Source organism: Catharus ustulatus, chromosome 22 (assembly GCF_009819885.2).
Source record: "Catharus ustulatus isolate bCatUst1 chromosome 22, bCatUst1.pri.v2, whole genome shotgun sequence".
Taxonomy (NCBI): domain Eukaryota; kingdom Metazoa; phylum Chordata; class Aves; order Passeriformes; family Turdidae; genus Catharus; species Catharus ustulatus.
The window spans coordinates 7,905,555-7,917,357 of record NC_046242.1 but is presented as its reverse complement, the minus strand read 5'-3'; the positions used below and the strand labels follow the sequence as shown (position 1 = coordinate 7,917,357).

The 11,803-nt window shown below is 55.4% G+C and overlaps 2 protein-coding genes across 3 annotated transcripts; both read right to left on the bottom strand.

Annotated features, from left to right (window-relative positions):
• Positions 1-734: 734 nt before the first annotated feature.
• VPS37D (VPS37D subunit of ESCRT-I) lies at positions 735-3,540 on the bottom strand. Of its 2 annotated transcripts, XM_033078176.2 has the most exons (5): positions 3,385-3,540; positions 2,366-2,537; positions 1,755-1,837; positions 1,462-1,611; positions 735-1,389 (listed from the first exon to the last, which is right to left on the bottom strand). In XM_033078176.2, exons 1-5 carry the CDS (start codon positions 3,505-3,507, stop codon positions 1,117-1,119), a joined length of 801 nt encoding a protein of 266 aa, XP_032934067.1. In that variant the 5' UTR covers positions 3,508-3,540; the 3' UTR covers positions 735-1,116. The 2 variants fall into 2 exon arrangements, with proteins under 2 accessions (XP_032934067.1, XP_032934066.1); XM_033078175.2 differs by having other exon boundaries at positions 735-1,611.
• Positions 3,541-6,296: 2,756 nt separating this feature from the next.
• Positions 6,297-11,747, bottom strand: LOC117006198 (fibrinogen-like protein 1-like protein). The gene is made up of 4 exons (XM_033078560.1): positions 11,744-11,747; positions 9,974-10,117; positions 7,953-8,015; positions 6,297-6,931 (listed from the first exon to the last, which is right to left on the bottom strand). Exons 1-4 carry the CDS (start codon positions 11,745-11,747, stop codon positions 6,297-6,299), a joined length of 846 nt encoding a protein of 281 aa, XP_032934451.1.
• Between the last annotated feature and the right edge of the window lie 56 nt (positions 11,748-11,803).

Genomic DNA, 11,803 nt, shown 5'->3' with positions numbered 1-11,803 from the left:
GGCAGGCAGCTGGGAAAGAGGAAAAGAATTATACAGCCACACAGGGTCTGAGAGCACAAGTCTGAAACCAACCCAAAAGCTAAAACCAACACAATGGACATGCCACAACAGGGAACAAGCACCCCAGGATGCCCAGGAGGCTGCAGCTGGAGGAACCAGGGGAACACCACCCCTTGGACTCACCATCCATTGTGTGATACTAGGGACAGGAACAGAAGAGCCTGGGATGAAACAGGCTGAGAACTCAGGCCTGCTGTCACTTTTTCCAGTGATGACTGGTAGAATGGGGGAGGTAGATAAGGAATGACAATGGCCCCTGACACAAGAACAGGCTGATGTGACCAGTGGCTGCCAAGCTATGAGCAAGCCCAGCTGGCCATGGGGTGTAACCCTCCATGGGGTGAGGGTTTTGCTGCTGGCAGGAGACATCTCTGGGCACCAAAATCCTTCCCCACGTGCAGGGCCAAACTGGTCCCTGGCACCTCTCTTGAGGAAAACACATCCATGGCAGGCTCTGCACCCCTTGCAGGAGCTCTCAGCTTCCCCAGGGAAGGGATGTCCTGAATCAAGTGCAAATGAAAGGTATGGGGGCTCCTCAGGCTGGAGGGCTCTCCTTGGCTGCCAGTCACCTCCAAACCTGGCACGTGCTCCCTGTTAACCCTTTCTTCCCTGCCTGTCCCACCCTGCTGTTCATAGCCAGAGCCAAAGGGCAGAGCATGCAAATAGCACACATGGAGCATGGAAAGAGGCTTTATTTAGGTAGCATGTGGCACACCGCGTGCTCCTGTGCCCTTTCCCTGCTATCCCTCCCAACTAAGCCCACGGACATCCCTACAAGCCACCCACCCCCACTTCCTGCCACCTTTCCTTTTGCTGTGGATGCAGAGACCTCCCTCCAGCAGCTCCCCAAATGCAGGACCCCCTACCCTGCCCTGGCACCTGCCCCACCCGAGCACCTCCATCCCTCTGTGAGCACCCACCCATGTGCCCCACAGCCCCTGCAGCCCTCTGGAGCTGTGCCTACACCACCCCCCACCCTTCACGTTCCCTGCCCGCGGTGTTGCTGCACAGCCCCCGTGGAGGCACAGGAGCAGGGACAGCCCCATCCCTGCCCTGCTACCGGTGTGGAGGCTCCTGATTCTGGTGTTGTGGCTGCTCCTGCCCGCGGCCGGGCTGGGGACTGAGCAGGGGGATGTGTCCAACGAGGCGCAGGGGAGAGCCCGGGCTGGGAGTTTCGGAGCAGGGAGATGCTGGCTGCTGTCCCAGGGCTGGGAGACGGTGCTTGGGAGGTGCAGCCGGCACGGGAAAGGGCACAACAGCCTCCGAGGGGATGAGGAAGGCAGGCACAAAGCCGTAGGAGAGATCAAAGGCTTTGGGGGCTACTCCACTCTGCAATGGGGCAAGGCGGGCTGGTGCCATGCTAGCTGGGGCACCTGGGCACCCCACAGGGTCCCTGCCCACCTGGTCCTTCTGCAGCTGCTCCTTCTGCAGCAGCTCCTGCAGTTTCTCCAGCTGTGTCCGGCAGATGTGGGACTGTGTGCGGCTCTGGCAGAAGGACTCCAGAAAGGACTCGAGGGGCAGCTCCTGGGTCAGGAACTGCTTTATCTGTTCCTGTGGGATGGACAGGGGGACTAGAAGGAGCCCCCCCAGCATCCAGGACTCTTCTTCAGGCCCTGGCATATGGGAGGGCATGGAGACACTCCATGGCCCCTGGTAAGGAAGGGACAACAGCTCAGGGGTCTCAGCTAACTCACCTCTGACTCTGCTTCAGAGGCATCAAGCTTGGCTTGGAGCTGGCCCAGGGCACTCTGTGGGCTCCACTTCTCCAGGTAAGCCTCTGTGTGTTAGAAGGGGATGGGGCTGCCAACCTTGCCCTGGATACCCCCTCTGCTGAGGTTGCAGTCTTTCCCATCCCCAAGAATCAGGTGCCCCCCTCCTTGCACTGAAACACCCCAAACATCCCTGGAGCCACCTGCACACCACGGCTTCCATCCCACCCTGCAACAGGTTGCCTAGAGAAGCTGTGGATGCCTCATCCTTGTAATTGTTCAGGGCCAGGTTGGACTGGGCTTGGAGCAACCTAGTCGAGGAGAAGGTGTCCCTCCACAGAGGAGGGTGGAATGAGAGGATCTTTAGGTGCCTTCCAGCCCAAATGATTCTGTGATTCTATGACTGCTCCCAGCTAAGGATTTGCTGTGTCACAGGGAGCATCATCCCCCAGCACTCCTGATCACGGCTGAACCATTTCCCTGGGGCAGGTTCAAGAATGCTGAGTCCACCAGACCCTCATATTAACAGGGGCTGCTCAGGGAATGCTCAGGGGATGTGCAGGCTGTGCCTCAGCCCATCGGCTGCACCCACTCACCCAGGCGCTGCTGCTTGTCCCAACACGCCTCCCGGATCTCCTGCAGCTCCTGGTACTTGATGGCCAGGGAGGCCTTCCCATCCTCCAGCCGTGGGCGCAGCGACAGATTCACCCTGGCCTGGGTGCAGTTTGAAGCCAAACACGTTTCCCGCTCCAGCTGTAGACTCTGGAACTGTGGGGATGGGATTGGGGCCGTGTGTGTCAGCAATGAGAGAAACGGGCAGAACCAGTCAGATCCAGCACCTTGCTGGGTGGGTGTCCGTGTCCATCGAGGGGTGAACGAACCCTCTTTTTCTGCACTGTCTCCATCCCTCTGCTTTGCCTGCAAAGGGGGTGCATCCCCCGGGAATGCAGCCGGGTGGCTAAACCTGGCCGCGGCAAACCTCAGCTGCTGCCCAGCCCCTCTGCAGGGAAGGGCTCGGCAGAGGACAGGGATGTCACAGAAGGGACGCGCACCCTCCCCTCGCTGCGCACACACCGTCTGCACTCGGGGCCACCTGGGGAAGACGCTGCAATCGGGCTGAGAGCGATTCTACAAAAACCTGCGCCCATTTCCGCAGCGGAGCCGGCAGAGCGCGGGGCTCAGCCCGGCTGCGGAAAACCAGACCTGGCTGGAGGGCGGGCGAGGGGCCGGGGCCTCAGCAGATCTCGGGGATGCGGGGACAGAGGATGGGGTTTGGTGGCCATGGGTTTGGTGGCAATGGATTTGATGGCCATAGGTTTGGTGGCCCGAGCCATCAGCACCGGGAGCCGCGCGCAGCCGCGGTCGGGATGCCCGAGCCGAGGCTCCCCCGCCCCGCCGGTGACTCTGCGGCTCCTCGGGAGCCCTCGGGAATACGGGCGTCAAGATAAGGGCAGCGGGCGGCGGGAGATGCCCGGCGGGACCCGGGAGACGCCCGGCCCCGCAGTGCCCGTTCCCGGGCGGCTCCACCTTGCGCACCGGGACAGCCCCGCAGGAGCGAGTTCCGCACGGCCCGAGCTGCGGGAGCGGCCCCCCCGGCCCCCCGCCCCGGCCGTACCTTCCTGCTGAGGCGGGCGGCGCGCTGCAGCCGCGGCTCGTCCTGCAGCAGAGCGCGGAGCTGCGCCGTGCTCAGCGCCCCGAGCCGGCGCGGGGAGCCGGGCGGTGCCGCGGGCCGGGACATGGGCCGGGATCGGGATCGGGACCGGGACCGGGACCGGGACCGGGACCGGGACCCCCCGCCGCCGGGAGCCGCGCGCGCCGCCTCGCGCCCGTCGCCCCCGCCGGTCTTAAAGGAGCCGCAGCGGAGCGCGGAGCGCTCCCGTTCCGCACCGCGCCGCCCCCGGCCGGGCACACCGGCACTGCTCCTGCTCCGCGCTCCCTGAAACCGCTGCGCGCAACCCGAACCCGCTGTGCACACCCTGCACCCCCTGTGCGCACCCTGCACCCCCTGCGCACACCCTGAACCCTCTGTGCACACCCTGCACCCCCTGTGCACACCCTGCACCCTCTGTGCACACCCTGCACCCCCTGTGCGCACCCTGCACCCCATGAGGGCACCCTGAACCCCCTGTGCACACCCTGAACCCTCTGTGCGCACCCTGAACCCTCTGTACGCACCCTGAACCCTCTGTGCACACCCTGCACCCCCTGTGCGCACCCTGCACCCCATGAGCGCACCCTGAACCCTCTGTGCGCACCCTGCACCCGCTGTGCGCATCCTGTACCCCTGTGCGCACCCTGCACCCGCTACACGGATTCTGCACTCCGCCCTCTGCATCCTGCACCCTCCGTGCACGCTCTGCAGACCCCATTGCGCACCCTGCAGCTCTCTGTGAGCGTCCCGCACACCACTCTGCCAGTCCCTCCTGCCGCCACCGCGGTTTCACTGTCACTGCCTGGTGCTGCCGGTCACAGCCCGGTGCCCTGTCACCCCTTGGCTCGGGAAAGGTTGGAGCCGACAACAGCCTGTCAGTGGGGCACCCTGTTATTTGGGCTCTCTGTCACTGGGGCTCTCTGTCACTGGGGCTCTCTGTCACTGGGATTCCCTGTCACTGGGGCTCTCTGTCACTAGGATTCCCTGTCACTGGGACACCCTTCCACGCCAGGTCTGCATGGGTCCCTTCGTGCCCTGAGGAAGGCTGCCCCACTGGGACCAGGAACTGCTGCCACAGGGTCACTAAATGTTTGCAGGGATTCAGAAACCTAGTAGAAAAATTCCAGAGCCCCCCTAGCAGCCATGTCTCCTTGCTGTACCAGCTTCTGACCCTGGCACAGGAGAGCTGCTCTTCCAACCAGTGCAAATCCATGCTGGAGCTGCTCTGTGCTTCCCCTCCCTATGCTGTGATGCACATTCCAAGGTGGGCGCAGGCTGTTCCTGGAGCCCCACCAGTGCTTCATGCTCTGTTCTGGGGGGCTCAGTGCCTGGAGGCTCTCAGTGGGGGAAGTACAGCCCCAGGAGACGCTTCCAGAAGGAGTAGCCAAGCTCAGTTTCTCCTCAGACATCCCCAGGTGCAGGTGCCCCCTGCTCTGCAGTGCTGAGGGCATTCCCTGGAGCAGAGTCAGGCTCTTTCTGTCTGGGACATCCCCTACTGCTCATTTCTCTCAGTGTTTTCTAATTTCTCAAACCTCTCTGGATGGGTCCCAGCACCTCTTGGACTCTGCAGCTGGTGGGCCAGGGATGGGCTTTCCCTAAGTCGCATGAAGTGAAACTCATGGTTGTTACTGTGCTGCTGCAGGACAAACCAGGCAGGGTTTATGAATACCAGAATTACAGTCTGTCCTGGCAGTACTGGAACAATCATGGGACAAAGGAGCTGTTAGGGACCCTGTCATTCAGCCTCACAGCATTAGGTCTGTCTGGTCTTTTCCTGGCAAAGGTTCATCTAAATCTGATCCATCAGAAAGTTGAATATAGTGGTCCCATTCCTGTAGTTAGGTCTGCCCTCATTAGCCTCTCCTAATTCAAGTGGAGAATTTCTAACACCTAACCTGCTTCTCCTTTGTGTCCATTTAAGTTCATTGCTTCATGATCACAGCAGACAGATCTACTGATGGCTTTGAAATCCTGTTTCTGCAGGATCAAAGCATGGCAGTACAGACAGCCAGGCAGCACTGAACACATCCTGATGGGTTCAGCCTCCTAGCAGGAGCAGGACCTTGGCACCAGGACATTGCCTCACCTTCTGACTCATGACTGTGGTGATGATGTAGGATCAGTTCTCCCACATGCCAGGTCCCTTCTGAACATCCCCATGCAGATCACAGGACCTTTATCACAGTGTAACTGGGTTTAATTTTCTTACATGTATGAGAAACACTCAAGGATTTCTCTCTCCAGGCTGAGTAACCTGGTTTAGTGGAAGGTGTCCCTACCATTGCAGGGGGTCTGGAATGAGATGGGTTTTAAGGTCCCTTCCAACCCAAACCAGGCTGTGAATCTATGAGAAGCTTCAAGACTCCAGTCCTGGCACCTGACATGGGATTTCTTGGGTCTCAGGGGAGAAGATCAGAGGTACAGAGCAGATATCGTTGCTGAAGAATGAGCTCAAGCAAGCATGTTTATTGGATGCTTTATCAAACACTGCAGAGAGGCTCAGAATACATTAAATTTGGGGCATGCAGCTTTTTTGCTTTCTGTGAGCTCTGGAGACAGCAAGGAAACTGATGTAACTCCAGGGCTGTGTGTCTTCCTCCTACAGAGAAGGTACACGTGGAATCCACAAATTTCATAAATGTTTTTTTAATTCTTGATTATGAACATAATAACAAGGAATCACTGGCAAGCACAGGGGAATGGAGCATGGAGCTGAGCAGAGGGGAGTGTGCAATTGGAGTGGGGGATTGTAAAGTGGCATTTCATTAAAGCCCTGCTACCCTTGTGCTCCTCGCTCTGCTCCAGAGAGGCTCACACTTTTCGGCCATGCAGAGCCTTTGCAGAGTGCCCACTGTGGACAGGAGGAGGAAGAAGCACTAACAATATGAAGCTGGTTTGATGAGGATAAGAGAGGATTTGCAGTTCCCCTTGCACAGGTTGCCCCATGTCATGCCACCCTTGTAATTCAGCCGCACAGAATAGCAGGATGAGTACCACCACCCTCCCTCGTAGCTGTAGGCACAGTTCTTACTGTAGGTGTCCTGATCCCGGTCCTTTGTGGAGAACTTCATGTTGTCATGCATGTTGTTGGGATTGTCTGAGGTCATGGCATCCCCAGCTGTGCCATTGTAGGAGCCCAGCCTGAGCCGGTAGCCCTGGGACTCGTCCTCCACGCTGAACAGGTTGTAGTCTGCGAAGCTGAAGGCGTCAGCAGAGTCCTGGATGACAAACCTGACCTGGTAAACCTTCTGCTTGGCGATCTGGTGGATGTACTCGGTGCCCAGCCAGTACTCGGTGCGCACGTTGCCAAAGCCAAACTTGTAGGTGCTCCAGGACTCGGCCCAGGTGACGGGGGTGTCCCTCTGGTTCCTCTGGATCACGGTCCAGCCCCCGTGGGTCACGTTCATCTCGCAGTACACCACGAGGTGGTGCAGCCCCTTGGGCTGGATGATGTACACACCACTGTGGCTGCCACGGGGAATCTCACTGCAGTCCTTGGGCCAGGCTGAGGCTGGAAACAAGAGCTGGTTATTAAATCCCCTGAAAGTGGGGTGTTTATTTTGTGCTACATCCTTTTACACACACATTCCTAGGCTATACTCTTGCCATGCTTGATTTTGATTTACTTACAAGAGTAAATAAAAATCTTGACATGATCAATGTAAGAGTTGAGCTTCACATCTTCCTAAGACTGGATTCAAACTGATGGGCACACACTGCAAAAATGTCTGGTGAGACCAAGCCAGGCATTGCTGTCACCCAAGGACCCTCATCCAGGATGGGCTCAGTCTCTGATTTGCCTGTGTCATGAAGATGATGTATCACCACAGAGAAATGCAAATCTGGGGGACAAAGTCACCTGCTGGTACAGCACAAAGGTTCAGTGCTTTGCCCCAGAGAGAGGGTGATAATGACATCCCTATTTCTAACAATTAAATCAGCCCTTGGGATCTCAACAGGGCAAAGCCATTGCTGTTCGCTGGCCTTACCCAAGTAGCTCTTTAAAGACTTCCTGACTTGTTGGATCTGATTATGGCCTTTCCATGCTCCAGAATGTCCACACCTCATACAAAAACCAGCTGAATGCACCTACACACTGCTGGGAAGGAATTTGCTCCACTCCCAGTACCTCTGTCACTGGTGGTCCCCACCAGGTAGGTGGGATAGGACCAGGTAGAACCTATCTTTGGCCTTATGGGCTAATGTTGACCCAGCCAGATCAGTAATTCTGTCAGATCCGGTCTTCTCATCAGCTGTGTAGTGAAAATAGGAAAATGAGTAATCACCACTTCCCAGTAATGAAGCATCACTTTCCAGTTTGGATCTTTATCTGGAAAATTCCCCATGCAAAAGCACCTCATCAAGGACACAGCTGGCAGCAGAGTCCCTTGAGAGCTGTGGCACCTCTGCAGCACATCTGAAACTCAGCATATTCCTGGGAGGAGCCAGTGCTCCTGTAACCCATGGGTCAGTTGTGTGAGAGCTCTGGATGGGCACAGCTGGTGGCAGCCCCCAGGCAGATTCAGACTCACCGTGGCTCACTGGGGCGTGGTGGGCGAGGTCTCTGGCCTGTCGGACATGTCCATCACCATCATCTAAAGCAACACAGGAGACAGGAGTGAGTGTGGAGAGCTGACATCTCAAATGCCTGCTAGAAGAGCTCAATCTTCTCCAGGTGATATTCCAGTTTTTCTGTTACTGTTCTTAATTCCAGAGGAATTTACCAATTTCAGACATCAGCAAGTTGGTAAATTGGGAGAATTTACACAGTGTTAGAGTGAGGCTGATGTTTTTTTGGTGGAAAGGACTCGGGCATGCTGTGTAGGGAAAACCCAGATGGTGGTGGCAACACTGGGAAGATGGTTGTTAGTGCAGCAGCAGTTAGGGACTTGGGAAGAAGAGAGATTAAAGAGGAGGAGAAGAAATGTGAGAGCAGACACAGGAAAACCAGCTCAGGTGTCAGGAGTTGGGAGAGGTGTCTCCTCAAAAGGGAATTTGAAGGGTGTTGCTGGAAGAGAGGGTGGTTTAGAATGAGTTAGTGCAATTCTTTTGCAAGGACATCTCTCTATCCACTGAGGGCTCCAAAACAGAGGGATGAGTCACAGGCTTATGGAATCACAAAAGCCATTCCTGTCCCCACTCTAAAACGGGCAGTTAACCCTGCAGCTGCTGCTCTGACATCCTCAAATACCTGCTCCCTGCTCCCAGTCTCAGCTGGCACTCTTTCCTCCTCCCTTGTGAAGTGTTTACCTTCAGCCTCTCACACTCTGTATAAGCCCATTCCTGACATAGTCTGCCTGCCAGACTTTCTGAATTTGGGTATTCACTCTCTTTTTGACTCCCTTTGATTTTCTTTACAACCTGAGCCTGTGTGGGGTGGGAATCCCTCAAGTGACATGGTGTGGGGGACTTTCCCACCCTGGCATTTACTTTCACTACAGCCATATGAAGCTGCTCACTCATGTTTGTACTGTAAGGCAGGCTGCCTCTGCTCCTTTCTGCCTTCATGCCCCATCCCTTGGAAGCACTCTTCTCCAAATCAAGGCTTGGAATGCTGTCCTGTCCTTTCTGGCATGCCTCCCTGCTCACCCAGCATGCATTCATGCTGCTGATGTTTTCAGAGCACGCTACCAGTGCTGTAGGTGAGAGATCACAAAATCATAGAATATCCCAGGTTGGAAAGAAACCACAAGGGTCATCAAGTCCAGCTCCTGGCCCTGCACAAGCCAACCCCGAAATCAGACCATGCTCCTGAGGGCATTGTGGAGCCCAGAGCACACATTCTTTCTCTACTCAGTTCTTGCTGAGCTCTTGTCTCAGGCTCTTGTCTCAGTCACAGTACTCCCTATGCCGGCAGTTTCCTGACAGCTGATCTGGAACCAACACCAAACACTTGGACCTTGAACTCTTCTGCTGAGCACACTTCCTCCTCCCTTGGAAGGGAATCAGCTCTTTCTGCCATGCCACATCCCACCCACAGCCCCTGGCTTTTTTCCCAAGCATTCCTTCAAGGCTTCCTCATAGCTCCAGCATACCCTGGTACCTGTAGGTGACTCTGTGCCATCACCTGGCTGATTGCCCTGTGCCAGTGCCACTGCTGAAACTCTTTGTATAAACTTCATTTATTTCCTCTTTGTGTTGAGGTCTTCCTTGAATTCAGTTCTCCACTGACCTTGTGATTTCCAGAGATGGGGACTGTTCTCCATGCCTTCAAAACACACTGTGAGCATCTTTAACCCTTCTCCAAGGAAGAGCACATGGCCCACAAGACTCTGGCCTTGGTCTTGCTGCCAGTGAGGCCAAATTGTCCTTTCTCCTGTGAGCTCTGAGATTTGGGCTATTCTGTCCCTTATGGACAGAAGAACTTCATGTCATGCAGGAGATGAGGCAGGCAGCAAGCAGAGGGGGACCCTAAGGTTACTCCTGTTCAGGTCAGTGCTTAGTCCTGCCTTGGTGTAACAGAGGTGTGGGCAGGCTGCTGAGAATGTAGGCTGAGTCACATCTGACTGCTCAGGACCTTGTTTGCCTCTCCCTGTTGGAGGGCCATACCTACCGAGCTGGGAGGACTGTGGGGGAGCATTCATAATGTCATCCATGGTGCCATTGAGGAGGTACAAGTTTCTTATGTCAACATCAGGAAAAGATGCTGCCAGGGCCAGCAGGCAGGTCAAAAGTAGGAGACAATGGCACTGGGTAGCTGAAATGGGAAGAGATTGGAAGAAAGAGGTCATGACTATTCTACTGGAAAGCCACTAATTCCATTCAGAGCAAAACAGGAAACTAAAACTCTGTGTAGAGTTCCCTCAGAGCCATGAGCCCCATGCAGACAAGTTCATTTAGATGAGCTCTCATGTGCACATCAGAGGAGTCATTTGTGGTGGCACCTGCTGCAGTGGTATTTGAGACCAAAGAAATGTTGAAACCTTGTCCAACCCCAAAGTGTCCATAATCAGAAATCCCAGGACTAGAGATAACAACAAACACAGAGGGAGGAATCCCCTTGTTTCCCATCTCCCATTCATGGGGGCTGAGCTGGCACTGCCCTGGGGCTGTGGGCAGCAAGACCCTGGGTGGGAACAAACCCCAGGCAGGGCCTTGTGTGCAAGGAGCATGACAGAGAGAGGCAGCACAGACCTTCAGGAGCTAGAATGGGTCTGGGGCAGATTAAGCCCTTTCTGTGGTTATGTGGCTACTTCAAGATTTCCATATGTGGGCAGCTGGTCTGTTCTGCTCTGTTCAGAGCACTAGGGAAAACCAGCACACTTTTTGCAGGATTCAGCCTAAGTAAAATAACAGAAAGTTTGTCATGATTCCTAAAGAGTAGGTTGTTGTGGAGATGCCTGCCCAAGGGGAATTCTGTTCTGCTAAGACACAGCTCACCTGGCAGATTACCAGTATGAGCTCCTCTCTGTTCAAAACCCAGCAGAGCCAACACCTATTGCATTTCCCAGGGATACCTGGGTTTGGCACCATTCTCTGGGATGCCTGAGAACAAAAATGATCATGGATGCCAACCTGGAACCCTGGAATTGCAGCCACCCTAGAGACAAACACCCCTTTCTGGGAATGCTCAGAGATGTCCCCACCATTTGTGCTGGTTACAGCTTTACAGCAAGTCTTTCAAACACTTCAGTCCAACTGATTCACTTCTCAGTTCCTGCATAACATTTGCTGTGTTGATATACTTGTGTTTAGGGGCTTATTTAAAGATACTTTTCCTTGAAGCCCCCAGGGAAGAAATGCTCTCCTCACTGCCAGCCCTTCCCCTGGGACTGGCCATGAGAAGTCTGCATAGGAAGGAGATGCAGGAGGAGGATCAGCCCCTTGTGGGTGTTCTGCTGGGGACAGCAATGTGCTTTTGAGCATCTGACCTCCAGATCTGTTCAATATCATGCATTCACCAGGAAAATCTAAAAAAATCCCTTTTCTAGACTAGAGTATTTAACACTTCCCTTGGAGAACTGAAAATTGCAAAGAATGGTAAATACAAAACTTGTAAAATGGTCTGTGTGGCACTCCAGGGCTACACTGGTACAAGCTGGCAATAGCAGAGCATGAAGGCTCCTGCCCCAGCTCCCAGCCCAGGGCAGAGCAGGCACAGACAAGGTGCCAGGATATTCAGGGTATGGGGGGGACAGCAAAGTGCTGGGGTACCCTGTGACCTGCAGTCACACACAGAGGTGCCATCCCATCCCATCCCATCCCATCCCATCCCATCCCATCCCATCCCATCCCATCCCATCCCATCCCATCCCATCCCATCCCATCCCATCCCATCCCATCCCATCCCATCCCATCCCATCCCATCCCATCCCACACTCACCCATGCTGTCTCTGGGACCCTGTGGAGCACAAGGCTGGCTGGTTCTGGCCTGGCTGCAGG